The 14,473-nt window shown below is 40.6% G+C and overlaps 1 protein-coding gene across 1 annotated transcript in view; it reads right to left on the bottom strand.

Annotated features, from left to right (window-relative positions):
• PSIP1 (PC4 and SRSF1 interacting protein 1) overlaps positions 1-5,606 on the bottom strand; it is a 37,617-nt gene extending 32,011 nt beyond the window's left edge. Inside the window, exons 1-3 of the mRNA XM_052644982.1 lie at positions 5,507-5,606; positions 4,739-4,952; positions 1,847-1,923 (exon numbers count right to left, since the gene is read on the bottom strand). Of these exons, the coding sequence (XP_052500942.1) occupies positions 1,847-1,923; positions 4,739-4,810 (149 nt within the window). The 5' untranslated portion in view covers positions 4,811-4,952; positions 5,507-5,606. The remainder of the gene's footprint in view (positions 1-1,846; positions 1,924-4,738; positions 4,953-5,506) is intronic.
• Positions 5,607-14,473: the final 8,867 nt, after the last annotated feature.

Raw genomic sequence — 14,473 nt, 5'->3', positions numbered from 1 at the left:
ATTTCATGGTTGCAATCATCATCTGCAGTGATTTTGGAGCCCAAAAAATAAAGTCTGACAGTTTCCACATCTATTTCCCATGAAATGATGGGACCAGATGCCATGATCTTCGTTTCCTGAATGTTGAGCTTTAAGCCAACTTTTTCACTCTCCTCTTTCACTTTCATCAAGATGCTTTTTAGTTCCTCTTCACTTTCTGCCATAAGCGTGGTATGCGGTTATTATATTTCTCCCAGCAATCTTGATTCCAGCTTGTGCTTCTTCCAGCCCAGCATTTCTCATGATGTACTCTGCATAGAAGTTCAATAAGCAGGGTGACAATATACTGCCTTGATGTACTCCTTTGCCTATGTGGAACCAGTCTGTTGTTCCCTGTCCAGGTTTCTCAAGAGGCAGTTCAGGTGGTCTGGTATTCCCATTTCTTTCAGAATTTTCCAGTTTATTGTGATCCACCCAGTCAAAGGCTTTGGCATAGTCAATAAAGCAGAAATAGATGTTTTTCTGGAATTCTCTTGCTTTTTCCATGATCCAGCGGATGTTGGCAATTTGATCTCTGGTTCCCCTGCCTTTTCTAAAACCAGCTTGAACATCTGGAAGTTCACAGTTCACATATTACTGAAGCCTGGCTTGGAGAATTTTGAGCATTACTTTACTAGCGTGTGAGACGACTGCAATTTTGCTGTAGTTTGAGCATTCTTTGGCATTGCCTTTCTTTGGGATTGGAATGAAAACTGACCTTTTCCAGTCCTGTGGCCACTGCTGAGTTTTCCAAATTTGCTGCCATATCGAGTGCAGCATTTTCACAGCATCATCTTCCAGGACTTGAAACAGCTCAAGTGGAATTCCATCACCTCCACTAGCTTTGTTCATAGTGATGCTTTCTAAGGCCCACTTGACTTCACATTTCAGGATGTCTGGCTCTAGGGTGAGTGATCACACCATCATAATCATCTGGGTCGTGAAAATCTTTTTTGTACAGTTCTTCTGTGTATTCTTGCCACCTCTTCTTAATATCTTCTGCTTCTGTTAGGTCCATACCATTATATAATTTTTTTTTTCCATTATATAATTTTAACTAGAGTAACCCCAGTTTTGTTTAACCTGAACCCAGGTAAACAAGTCTACCAAAATCACTGCAAATTCTAAACCTAAAGTTCAAAACTGGTGAGGTTATATGCTACTTGTAAGGCTATTAAAATACAGGCATGTAGTAATATTATTTTTCAGAATTAATGAGATAGCCCCTGGATTAATCCTCCGCACCTAGAAGTAACAGTTCAGTATTCAGCTACAATGTCTGAGAAATTAATTTGCTTCTCCAAATCAGTTTCTGCCCAGAAATCCACCAGGGACAGCAGAGCAGTAACAACAGTAGCTCCCAGAATCATACAAATACACAGAGAAGGAACTATTCAGATTTCTTTTCACCTTTCCCACAATATACCATTAGTGTGGCTAAAATCACAAAGCCTAAAATAGGGTGTCAGGTCATCATTACAAAAAGCACTAATTACACTAAATATGAATACTGAACACCTTGTTAAAACTTTCCTTACACACTTTCTCATTCATCAGTTATTTTCTGACTGCTGAGAGGATCAATCTATATCTTTTATGATTAAGGATGTCCATGCCAGTAAAAGTTAAACCTGCAGTGTGTAATTTAACATAAAAATAAATTTAAAAGGGACACGTGAAGACTTTTTTTCCAAGTTCAAAGATGATTTTAATGTTTTCTGTTACTTTATTATTTTCTCTCTTAATTAACCCCTACTTGCTTTTCGTTATATACCCAACGAACCTGCTATATCAACTCTGATTTGCCTTTAGAGCTAAAAAGACTTACGTCTCATGAGTTCCAAAAAAGAAAATCGGTAGTTTGTTTGTGGGTGGTTTTACCGCTCCATCAGGAACTTCATCTACCTAAAAAAAAGAAAGATCAGAAAAATTAAAATCTTTTAAATCATACACACTTAAACACACCAGAGTAAATGGAAAACAAGACATCCAAAAGGGTATCTGCTATGAAATGGACCAGTTCTACAGGTCCACAAATCCCTTATCTCTAGTTCTGAAACTCAAGAAGCTCAGAAAACCAGTATATTTCTCAAAACTCATGTGACAGCAAAACCTGCATAGAAACTGAAGCTATTCCATCATTTCTTTTATCCATCTACCCTTTCTACTGATGCTTCTCTGCAGAAATATCATGTTAGATTATCATTTGCCATTCTAGACCTTATCACAGAAAGATGTACCGTATGTGGACCATCACTACCATTCTAAAACCCCAAAATTCTGAATGTTCACATAAATCTGGCCCTAAGTACTCCAGATAAGGAACTCTGAATCTGTTCAAAAATTTTAAATGCTATTTCCATAGAGAGGCTATCCAAATACTGGAGTAATGTAAAACCAGACATTAAAAAGGTGAAAGCTGTACTTTTCCAAATCTGAAACATATACTTATGAAAACATCTTAGACCTACATAGCTGAGTAACATGAGGTTACCTATTCCTTTTTCATTTCTCTTTTAACATTTTAATACTTCTAATTAAGTAAGGAAGATGGTATCAGGTACTGCTATGTCAAACACATCTATAATAGTTGTTACTTTCTTATCAGAGTTAAGGCCATCAGACAGTAGTACTTAACCAGAATTTAACATCTCTACTTCATTATTTACTTAAATTTCATAATACATTTCTAGAAATAGAAATAAAATTAGAATAGAAATAAATTTCTATTTCATTCCTTTCAAGATTTCAAAGACATTTCCATTTTTAAAAATCTGTTGACTTTGTTAAGAAGGGTATGACCAACAGAAGACCTACTATGCTCCTTATGTATGATCATAAAGAAACGGTTTAAGAAAAGACCATGAGGGTGATTTCACTGGTTGGTAGTTTGAAGGTTTCAGCCATCAATAAGAATCATTAGCACCCAACACCCTTAGGAACTTAATTTCCTCACATATATATATGTGTGTGATACAGACAATATCAAATCTAAACACAACTGTTTCTAAGAAAAAAAGGGTAAAAGAGACTAAAATTTTCCATTTCAATACGAATTGGTAAATGCAGCATTTATTAAATAAAACACCCTGGCCCTCCTGAAGCTACCTTATTTTGCTTTTACTAGCACTGTTAGTCACCTAACAGACTGAACCATGCGGGGAAGATGATTTAGAAGAGTGATTTTTAAAGAGTTTCCATTTGGTTTTAAACTACACTGCTACATAGAAATTTGAATGAAGATGTATCCCATAACCTCAGATTTTCTAACACCTCAAAATAATCATGCATTAATCTAACCACAAAAAATGTTATCTTGGACGAGCCTTAAACCTTCTCAGTTTGCCTATCCTCCACTTAAACATGAAATAGTTTTTTAGTGCATGACTTATATACTAAGGATGGGGGGTGGGGATGATAAGGAAATTCAGTTTACATCTATTGCTCTGAGAACTTTACAATCTATTTGGAAGTCAAAGAATGCACACAGCATTAAAATAAAGTGATCACAAAGGAAACAAAGTGTCAAATATACAGACAAGAATTACCATTAAGGATTTTTCCACTAAGACTGAAAAGGCAGACTTAATAGACTAGTGGGAAAAAATTCTTTCCAGGCTGGAAGGAAATCTATAAACCTGACTTACAGCTGGATGGGAAAAATTAAGAAATGGTGAACATTTTACACTTGGATAGCACTCAGCAACTCCATGATTCTCTGTAACCAATGGCTTATCTTTCCTCCCAGCTGACATAATTAAAACTATAGGATTTAATTATCTTTAAGAAACACACTCCTCAAAAGAGAGTAAATTAGTGGAAATTACAGCTTTAGAATATCATGTGTATATTTAAAAAGGCTCTTGAGCTTACTGAGTTCAACCTTTTTCAGGTTCTATCACTATATTAGAACCCGAGTCCTACTATAAGCTAAAAAATCTTTTTTCTGAAAATGGTGCTTTTAAGTCTCAATTCCTAAATGTCACAAAAAATCCTGAGCTCTGAATCACCTCTCTGTACTACATGCGAACTAAGGAATGTGGGTTTACTCTTCCTTTCACCTATGGGAAACAATCAGAGGTGGAACAACTTCTTCAAGGTCATAAGGCAAACTTCACCAATAAAAACTTGAAAACGAATTTTCTAGACTTTCTCTGATGCTCCCTTATTGTAAAATTTTCCAGAATACCCAGTCCTAGCTTTCACTGAACCAGTCAATCCAGAAGGTCTCATTAACTATAAAACAGGAAAGAATACCTACGAATTCAATTTAATTCCATACAACCTTTTGACACCCAATAGTTTGCATAGATTCCATTGCTATTTTGGATTTTATTCAAAATTAAGAAAATGTCGCAGATTCTTTACCATCTGAGCCACCAGGGAAGCCCCCAGTTTTTTTTTTAAAACACAAAATCCGTATTTGTTTTCACCTACAACGGAACAAGAATGGCATCATCTTTAAATATTTTCTATTAAGAAAACCTGCCAAAGTCTGTCAACAACCATAGGAAAACACCTAAGTATGCCAAAACACCTGGATTTTTAAACTGCATAGAAGATTAGTGGGCAAAAAACTAAAAAGATCAGGTTACAAATGAGACTAAAGGAAACCGAGGGAGAGAAAGGATACGAGGAGGGGAAAAAAAAGAGAAAAGGGTAGGAAGTAGGCCTCTGAAGAAGGTAGCACCGCTAAACGCGAAGGCTAAAAATCACTTACTCGAGCTGGCCAATGAGGATAACCTTTCATCTTGGCGAAGATGAGGTCCCCAGGTTTGAAGTCGCGAGTCATGTTTCAGGGGCGAGGCCGAGGGTCCGAAGCCCAAGGAGGAGGTGCGGCGGTGCGGACTGTGAGGGGATGCGGGAGGGCGGACGGGAGCCGCGGCTCCCGCGGTGGCGGGAGGGGGAGGATGCCTCGGGGTGCCCCGACGCGCCTGCGAGGGAGAGCACCGAGGGCGGTTAAAGCTCAGAAACCCGGAGGGAGGGGCCGTACGGGGAGCGACGGGGGAGGGGGAGGGGAGGCCCGCGGAGGGGCAAGGGTGGGGGGTGGGAGAGCGAGGGGGAGAGCCGCCTCCCGCTCCTTGCCCGGGAGTGCGCGGCCTCCGCAGCCCCAGAGCTACGCCTCCAGGCTTCGCAAGGTCCACCGCTCCACGGCCGAAAAGACGCCACCACCTGAGGCAGAGATGCTTCTCAGTCCCCTATTCCCCTTGCTCCCGCCCCATCGTTCCTCAGTCTTTTTTTTCCCCCGAAGCTGAAGCCCCAAGAGGGTGGGAGGTCGGCGAGAGGAGGAGGGGGGAGAAAAAAGATGGCAAAAGGCAGGGGAACGTTGCCCTTCCATCCACACACGGCCTCTCCCACAGCCTTCTTCCCGACGGTCGCAGCCCTGGGCCGAACCGCGACTCCCCGGCGGGCCGCGGCCACTTCCCAGCTAGAGCCAGGAGTGAGGCCACCGAGGGGGGGGCGGGGCGAGTCCCCGCCGCCCGCTCACCTGCCCGGGCCGCGGGCGCTGAGGCTGCGGTGGCGGGCCGGCCGCCTCTGTCCGCGTCCACGCAAGCCACCTGCGCCACCAGCTGCCGCAGAGCCGTCTCAACGGCTCCGAATAACAACCGCCGCCGCCGCCGCCGCCGTCGCTGCGCTGCTCCCGCGCGGCTCCCGCTCGGCGCCCGCTAGCACTGGGGCGGGACCAACTGCTCGCCGACGGAGGGGGAGATAACGCAGCACCCGCCAAAGGTGTGTAGCCTCAGCGCGGAGCTTCAGGACACCCTAGATCCCCAAGTTCGCTTTTTCCCAGCGTTTGCAGCCTGATGGAGAGAGAGACGGGTCCGAAGAACAAAGAAGTGGGTGCAAACAGTTCGACCCGCTGTGGCTCCCCCCTGCGGTTTGCGGAGTGGTCGGGCCCGGCCCGCCCCTGCTGGCTGCTCTGCGTGTGTGTATTTGTATGTGTACTGTATGTAAAAGGCGGGGAGGGAGGAAACGATTGTTGTGGACGGGATTTGGGGGCGGGTGTCCGGGCCTCCAGCCCTAGGCTGTGTGTTGAGAGAACCTGGCAGCCGAAAGCTGCGTGTTCTTGCGTCGTTTCCCAGGGTGGAGAGGTTTTTAATGCTGCACTTGCGCTGTTTGCACCATCCAAAAAAGAACTGTACAAAAACCCATAGATGAAATCGGAGCATGAGGCGGTTGCACGGTGTGCAGCTTGCAGGCCTCTTAAACCTCGCTGAAGGGGCCCTGCAGTCTCCTTTTCCTTGAAATTGTAATATGAGAAAGCCTCATTTCTTTTAAATTTAAAGCACCAAGAACTATTAAGAAATATGAAATCCTAACGAATGCAAAACCTGCAGGCTAGAAAACAATGACAGGAAAGCATTAAGCCATTTAGATAGGATGTGGGTTTGGGCATTACCAAAATTTGGCTGCATCTAAATTTTATTTTCCTAGTAAAATGGTAGCTGGTAGGTGGCACTAAACCTCAAATGTTTCTCTCTCAAAATATTCTTCAAAGGATTTCTAAAATTTTTTCATCCTTTAGCCAATACATTTTTAATAAGTTGGTTGTAATTAAGTCCAGCCTTCTGATGTAAGTTGATATTTTGATATTTTTACTGTATCAGAACACCAGAATTGTCTTATTTAACCATTAGAATTCACCCAGGTTCCCAATAAATGTAGCAATGAAAGCATTTTGAAAACTGTTACAAACTGATCTTAAATTTTGTTTCATCCTTCATTGAGGGTCCCCTTACCCAAAGTACCGACTAAGTCTCAAGCACTCTTAGATGCTAAGGGTAGGACAATGAACGAGAAGTACGGACAGTTCTCATTTACAACTAAATGAAAATATGAAAAAAGTATAAAAATATTAAAATATGTAAATAAAAGTATATAGCTCATACTTCTCTAAACAAAGAATTCACAATTGGGAATAAATCAAAAAATGCTTCATATTAAGTTGGTAAAAATTGAGAATTTTTAAGAGATATGCATTGGCCTTTAAAAAGAATGAAAGAAGACATTCCCAATGCAAAATGTCTTGCAGGAGACTGACTCATACCTCGGCAACATGCAAAGGGCTCCATGTACTGCAAAAGAGAAACTTGAGTGGCAAAAGAGAAGGAAGGATTGGAGGCATGTTTTGAAGCCTCTCATTCTAAATTTGAGTTTGATATGATACATACCAGGGAGCTACTATAGTTTACTCAGCAACAAAGGTAAAGATGATTCCTTAAAAAGTTAACCTTGCTTGCTAGAAAGTAGATGACAGTAGAACAAGGCTGAAGATTTCTGTTGTACTCCCTAAGTGACTGGTTTCTGGACGAGACTGTTGACTATGAAAGAGGGAAGGAAGGGCACAGCTAAGTACACAAAGAAATAATTGTCAGTTAGTCATAAATAGTGCACAGGAAAAAGTGGAGAAAGATGCATTGAAGAAAAATTCCAAGCATTGAGTAGGAGAAACCAAGGCATCCGCCAGCAACCATCTCATGTGCACCCGCTTTGTTCTAAATCCAGTGAGGCTTTGCAACTCCAAGTGTGGTCCAGGGGTTTCACCTGGAATTTATTAGAAGAAACTCAGCCCCTCCCCAGTCCTGCTAAATCAGAATCTGTGTTTTAACAAGATCCCCATAACAAGATTCTTAGGCAAATTCAAGTTTGAGAAACTACTGCTGTAGAAGACACTACAGACCATAGGTACTTAATATCAAGTAGGGAAGACAGGTATATATTAATAGATAAATTACAATTAATATTAAAAGATAATTTATATTAATGCTTTATGATAGTATCAATAAGTAAAGAGAGAGTGATTACTGGGAGCCAGGAGATCCTCAGAAAAGAAATGGAAAATAGAGGGAAAATATGAAAGCACTGATGTTTTAGTGTTAATACTGAAAAGAGAAAAAGTACAAATTTAGCTCTTGCTGTCTGTAAGTTCTGGCAGTTTTGATTTTTGATAGTCTGTAGACAAGGAATGATTCCCTTTAAACAATAAGTCAGGGCAAAACAGGTGGTACTTTAAGCCTCTAGAGAACAAAAGCCCAGGATCCCTGGGAGCCGCAGTTCCAGAGAGGAGGGGGAGGGGAAGAGAGGAGGGGGAGAGGGAGGCGGGGTGTTGGGCTCATGAGAGCCACTTGGAGAGATTTTCTAAACTACTGTAAGCTTATGCTCCTCTCCAGTCATGCTTGATGCACCCCTCCCCCATAGTCAGCCTTCTTAGTGTGGATGCCAGAAAAAGTAGAGCAAGAAATTAGAGGAGCAATGGGAAGTTGCAAGAAGAAAATACAATATTCAAACCAACTAAAGCCAAGTAGAGGGGGAAAGGAGATCTGAATGAACTGACGGAGAAGCTTGACTTACAGTCTCTCATTTAATCCAGGTGTTACTATCCCCATTTTACAGATGAGCAAACAGACACACAGAAGTTCTGCAACTTACCCAAAATAAACATCTACGCAGCCGGCCAAGGCAACAGTTCAGCCCTTCAGTTCTCAAGCCCACCCTCCCCGCCCCCCTGCCTTTGTGTGATCCCACACCTCCTCTAGGTGGAGCCGGGGGCAAGCAGCACTGTGTAATTAGAAAAAGATGCTGGAAGTAAAACCAGCACTCTTCCACCTTCTGTCTTCGGACTTGAAAGTATTTCCAGCTTCAAATTTCCTCACAGTCTCCGTGTGCCCCACCCCATTCGCAGCTTGTCCCTACCACCAGCCTATTCTGTTTAACTCCTAGCTGTAAAGAACTCAAACCCAAAATCTCCCCATGAAAGACTGTCTGACCTCATCTTACCGTGACATAATTTCTTCATTAACAATTTTTCTGACTCCTCTATACTTGGAGGAAGGCACTTTCTTGGTGATTAGTACCTGGCATTCACAGGCACTCAATAAAATTTGTCTCAATAAATATTTGTTGACTAAATGAGAGGAAGGGGTAGGTGAAAAACTCTGACAGTCCCTCATCCTTTAAGCTGAGAAAGCAGATAAGACACTCAAGGGTACTTATATTTGTTTTGACTTTGTGAATATTTCATGTACTTAAAGGTTAACCCTTTAAAAGCACTGACATTATTCATAGACTACAAATACATTCACTGTAACCACTTTAATGGAAATCATTTCTAAATAAGTGTTGATATGTATCCCCAGAATTAAGCAATGATAATCCCTTCCTTCACTTCTTTTATGTATAATGTGCACAAGTCCCCACACTAACACACAGTATTAGTAATACAAACTTATTGGTATGAACAGCAATTGGTACTGAACTGTTTTCTTATATGTGATATTTTAAGCCTTGTGGTGAGGAAGTAAGCAAGAATATGGGGAAGATAAAGAACATCAATCAAATAGCTCAGGACTTCCCTGGTGGTCCAGTGGCTAAGACTCCATGCTTCCAATGCACGGGGCCTGGGTTCAATCTCTGGTCAGGGAACTAGATCCCACATGCTGCAGCTAAGACTCAGCACAGTCAAAGAAATAATTTTTTTTTTTAAAAAGAGTTGTCAGAGATGTAATAAACCTGGTCTAGGCCTAGCTTCCTCTGGAAATCAAAAGTATTTGGAACTTTGGTCCTTAAGAGGGAAAAACCAGGATGTACTAGTTCAGTTATGTTCAGTTGCTCAGTCGTGTCCAGCTGTTTGCAACCCCATGGCCTGCAGTGCTGGACCATCAATTGCTGTTCATAGCAATAAGTTTGTGTTACTAATACTGTGTGTTAGTGTGGGGACTTGTGCACATTATATGTAAAAGATGTGAAGGAAGGAATCAACATTGCTTAATTCTGGGGATATATATCAACTCTTACATTGATTTCCATTAAAATGATTACAGTTGTACTAGTTGGTGAGGCAGTAACTAGATTTATCAATGAGCAGAGTCATTCTCAGACACAGGGGATAAGAGAGGCATTAATGGATCTAGGTGGTCATGAGAACAACTGGGAAGAAAGAATTTTGTCATTTCTTTCCATTGTATACGTGGAATCATACAGTATGTGACCTTTTCAAATGAGCTTTTTCCACTCATCTTACTGCTTTTGAAATCCATCTAAGTTTTTCCATATACCAATGGTCATTGCTTTGTAAAAATTTTTTATTTATTTATTTTTAGCTGTATTTGCGGAGAAGGCAATGGCACCCCACTCCAGCACTCTTGCCTGGAAAATCCCATGGATGGAGGAGCCTGGTAGGCTGCAGTCCATGGGGTCGCTAAGAGTCAGATACGACTGAGCGACTTCACTTTCACTTTTCACTTTCATGCATTGGAGAAGGAAATGGCAACCCACTCCAGTGTTCTTGCCTGGAGAATCCCAGGGATGGGAGAGCCTGGTGGGCCGCCGTCTATGGGTTCGCACAGAGTTGGACACGACTGAAGCGACTTCACGGCAGCAGCAGGTGTATTTGGTCTTGCTGCCTGTGGGCTTTCTCTAATTGCGGCAAGTGAGGACGACTCTTTGTTTTGGTGCTTGGGCTTCTCATTGTGGTGGTGACTCTTGTTACAGAGCACAGGCTGTAGGCACTCAGGCTTCATTCAGTGAGGTGCATGGGCTCAGTAGTTGGGGCTCATGGGCTCTAGAGCACAGACTCAGTAGTTGTGATGCACGGGCTTAGTTACCCTGTGGCACGTGGAATTTTCACATATGGATTGAACCTATGTCCCCAGCATCGGCAGGTGGATTCTCAAACGCTGGACCACCAGGGAAACCCAGCTGCTGCTTTTTATATCTGAGTAGATTCTGTGGTATAAATGTACAGGTGTTTTTTTTTTTTTTGTACAGTTTCTTTTTAGCCATTCACCTATTGAAAGATATTTTGGTTGTCCAAATAGTTGCCATTACAAATAAAACTGCTGTGAACATTTGTGTGTAGTTTTTGTGCAGGTATAACTTTTCATTCCTCTGAGATCTATGCCCAGGAGTGCAATTACTGGGTTGTATGTAGTTGCATATTCAGTTTATTATGAAACTGTTTTCCAGGATGGCTATATTATTTTATATTCCCACCGACAATCTATCAGAGATGTAGTTTTTAGACACCTTTATACCATTTGGAATTGTGGTTTTTTCTTTTCACTGTTCTAACAGTGTGGCCTTAATTTCTACTTCTCTAGTAATTAGCGAGTGGAGAAGGCAGTGGCACCCCACTCCAGTACTCTTGCCTGGAAAATCCCATGGATGGAGGAGCCTGGAAGGCTGCAGTCCATGGGGTCGCTGAGGGTCGGACATGACTGAGCAACTTCACTTTCACTTTTCACTTTCATGCATTGGAGAAGGAAATGGCAACCCACTCCAGTGTTCTTGCCTGGAGAATCCCAGGGATGGAGAAGCCTGGTGGGCTGCCGTCTATGGGGTCGCATAGAGTCGGACACGACTGAAGTGACTTAGCAGCAGCAGCAGTAATTAGTGAGAGGAAGCATCTTTTCATGTGCCTGATTACCATCTGTATAATCTCTTTGGTGAAATGCCTCTTCATGTCCTTTGCCCATTTTCAAATTGGATTGTTTTTTCATTGTTGAATTTTGGCATTCTTTATATATTCCAGATAAGAATCCTTTGTTAGATGTGATCTGTAAATATTTTCTTTCAGTCGGTAGCTTGTCTTTTCATCTTTACCAGATCTTTCACCAACTAAAAGTTGTTAATTTTGATGAAGTCCAATTTATCATTTTTTTTCTTTCAAGGATGATGCTTTTGTTATCATGCCCCAGGTCCCAAAGATTTTTTTGTTTTCTTCTGAAAAATTTATAACTTAACATCCTATATTTAATTTTATAATCCATTTGAGTTAATTTTTGGCTAAGGTTTGAAGTTTAGATGGAGGGTTTTTTTTTCCCCCTATGGATATCCAAATATTCCAGCACCTTTGCTGAAAAAACAAACCTTTTGTCATTTAACTGCTTTTATACCCTGTTGATAATCACATTGTTCTACCACTGTGGGATTATTTCTGTTTCCTCTAACTGATTATTGTGTGTTTTTGTCTGAGCCACCATCTTGATGACTAAAGTACTAACACACTGTCTTAATTAGTGAAGCTTTGTAATTAATCATAAAATAAGGTAGAATGATTCCTTCTACTTTTTTCTTATTTCTTAAGTTCTTTTCTGGCAATTATAATTTCTTGCTTTTCCATAAAATTTTTAGAATAAGCTTGTCTGAAAGTAGAAGTCGCTCAGCCATATCTGACTCTGTGCAACCCCATGGACTATACAGTCCAGTGAATTCTCCAGGCCAGAATAACTGGAGCAGGTAGCCTTTCCCTTCTCCAGGGGATCTTCCCAACCCAGGGATCGAACCCAGGTCTCCTGCATTGCAGGTTGATTCTTTATCAACTGAGCTATCAGGGAAGCCCTAAGCTTGTCTATATCAATTTTGAAATTTGTATTTTGGTAAGAATTAAACTTACACATAAAAAAATAAACTTACACATCAATTTGGGGTGATTTGATATCTTCACTCAGTTGAGTCTTCTAACTCATGAACACAGTATATCTCTCCACTAATTTAGATCATCTTTAATTTTTTTCATTATCATTTGCATCTTTCAGCCCACAAACCCCATATATGGTTTGTTAGATTTACAATTAAGTAGGTAATTTTTTGGAACTATTGTAGTTTTAATTTCAGTGTTCACTGCCAGTATATATTGTATGCTTATCCTGTATTTTGAGACCTTCTTGAGCTCGTTTATTAGTTTAGAAAAAAATTTTGTGAGATTTCATGGGATTTTCTACATAGACAATTATGTTATCTGTAAATAGGAACAAAGAATATACTTTATGTATGATTTCAGTCCTTTTACTATTTATTTATTTATTGGCAGCGCTCTGCATGCAGGATCTTATTTCTCTGACCAAGAATGGAACCTGTGCCCTCTACAGTGGAAGCATGGAATCTTAACCACTGGACCACCAGGGAAGTCTCAATTCTTTTACATTGTTTGAGGATTGTATTATGGTCCAGGATACAGTCTAATATATATATTCTAAGGGTACTTGAAAAGACTGTATATTCTGCTTTTGTTGGGCAAATATTCAATAAGTGTCAATTATATGTGGAGCTTCCCAGGTGGCTCAAATGGTAAAGAATCCACCTGCCAGTGTAGGAGCTGCAGGAGACACAGGTTCAATTTCTTGGGTCAGGAAGATTCCCTCAAGGAGGGAATGGCAACACACTCCAATAATCTTGCTTGGGAAATCCTGAGGACAGAGGAGCCTGGTGGGCTACACTTCATAGGGTCACAAAGAGTTGGACATGACTGAACATACATGCGTTTAGTTTTATTAGCCTTATATCCTATTGGGTGAAGGTATTGTTCAGTTCTTGTATATACTTCATTATTTTCTGTCTGTTTGTCTTAAAAATGTTTAGAGAGAGAGATGACGTCTCCAAACATAGTTAGACTTACAAGGGGGCAACACCCCGACAGATCCATTGTAAGTTGAAAATACCTTGTCAAAAATGCATGTAATACATGTAACCTATTGAACATCATAGCTTAGCCTAGCCTGCCGTAACCAGGCTCAGAACACTTATATCACCTACAGTTGTGTAAAGCCATCTAACACATAGCCTATTTTATAATAAAGCTTTGAATATCTCATGTGATCCATTGACTACTCTAATGAAAGTGAGCAACAGACTGGTTGTATGGCCACAGAATGCTTCTAAGAGTACTGTTTGTTTACCCTGGTGATCAGAAGTTCAATACTGCTACTCAGGATCACGAGAACATCTAAACCTCTTATTACTAACCCAGGAAAAAAAAATCAGAATTCAAAATTTGAAGTACCATTTCTATTGAATATGGATCACTTTCACACCATCATAAAGTCAAAAATTGTAAGTGGAATCATCCACTTACATCATTGTAAGTTGGGGACCTTCTGTATACAGCTAGGAACAGTAAAAGTAGTTGTTTTAGTACACGGGATTTAATCAATATCAAATAGTGTTGGGGAAAGCTATATAAACATATTTGTAAAGGAAGATAAATTAATAATTTTAAACTACATAAAAATAGGAGATGGTTGTGAAAATATAAATTCAGAACTTAGAAAACCAGACTGTAATTTTATTTCTACTAACTCTATTCAGAAATTATTTTCCTTTTTGCAATGTTTCAATGACAAGGACTTCTGGGATTAAGAATTACTTAGTTTTGCATGCATTTACTTGAGCCTACTCTTCTCATCATAACATCTATAATTTAAAATCATGAGCAAGCAAAACATTGATAGTGGTTTTAGAGCATTTTATCCTTATGCAACATGATCCCTGATGAATTCCATAACTTTTGAGGACTATGCAGGTATATAAAATTTCATCTTTTTAAAAAATATTTATTTATTTAGTCACATCTGCAAAGCATGTGGGATCCTAATTCCCCAACTAGGGCTCGAACCTATGGCCCCTGTGTTGGGAGCATGGAGTCGTAAGCACTTGACCACCAAGGAAGTCCCTATAA

Source organism: Budorcas taxicolor, chromosome 8 (assembly GCF_023091745.1).
Source record: "Budorcas taxicolor isolate Tak-1 chromosome 8, Takin1.1, whole genome shotgun sequence".
Lineage (NCBI taxonomy): Eukaryota > Metazoa > Chordata > Mammalia > Artiodactyla > Bovidae > Budorcas > Budorcas taxicolor.
This window is presented reverse-complemented; position numbering and strand designations above follow the sequence as displayed.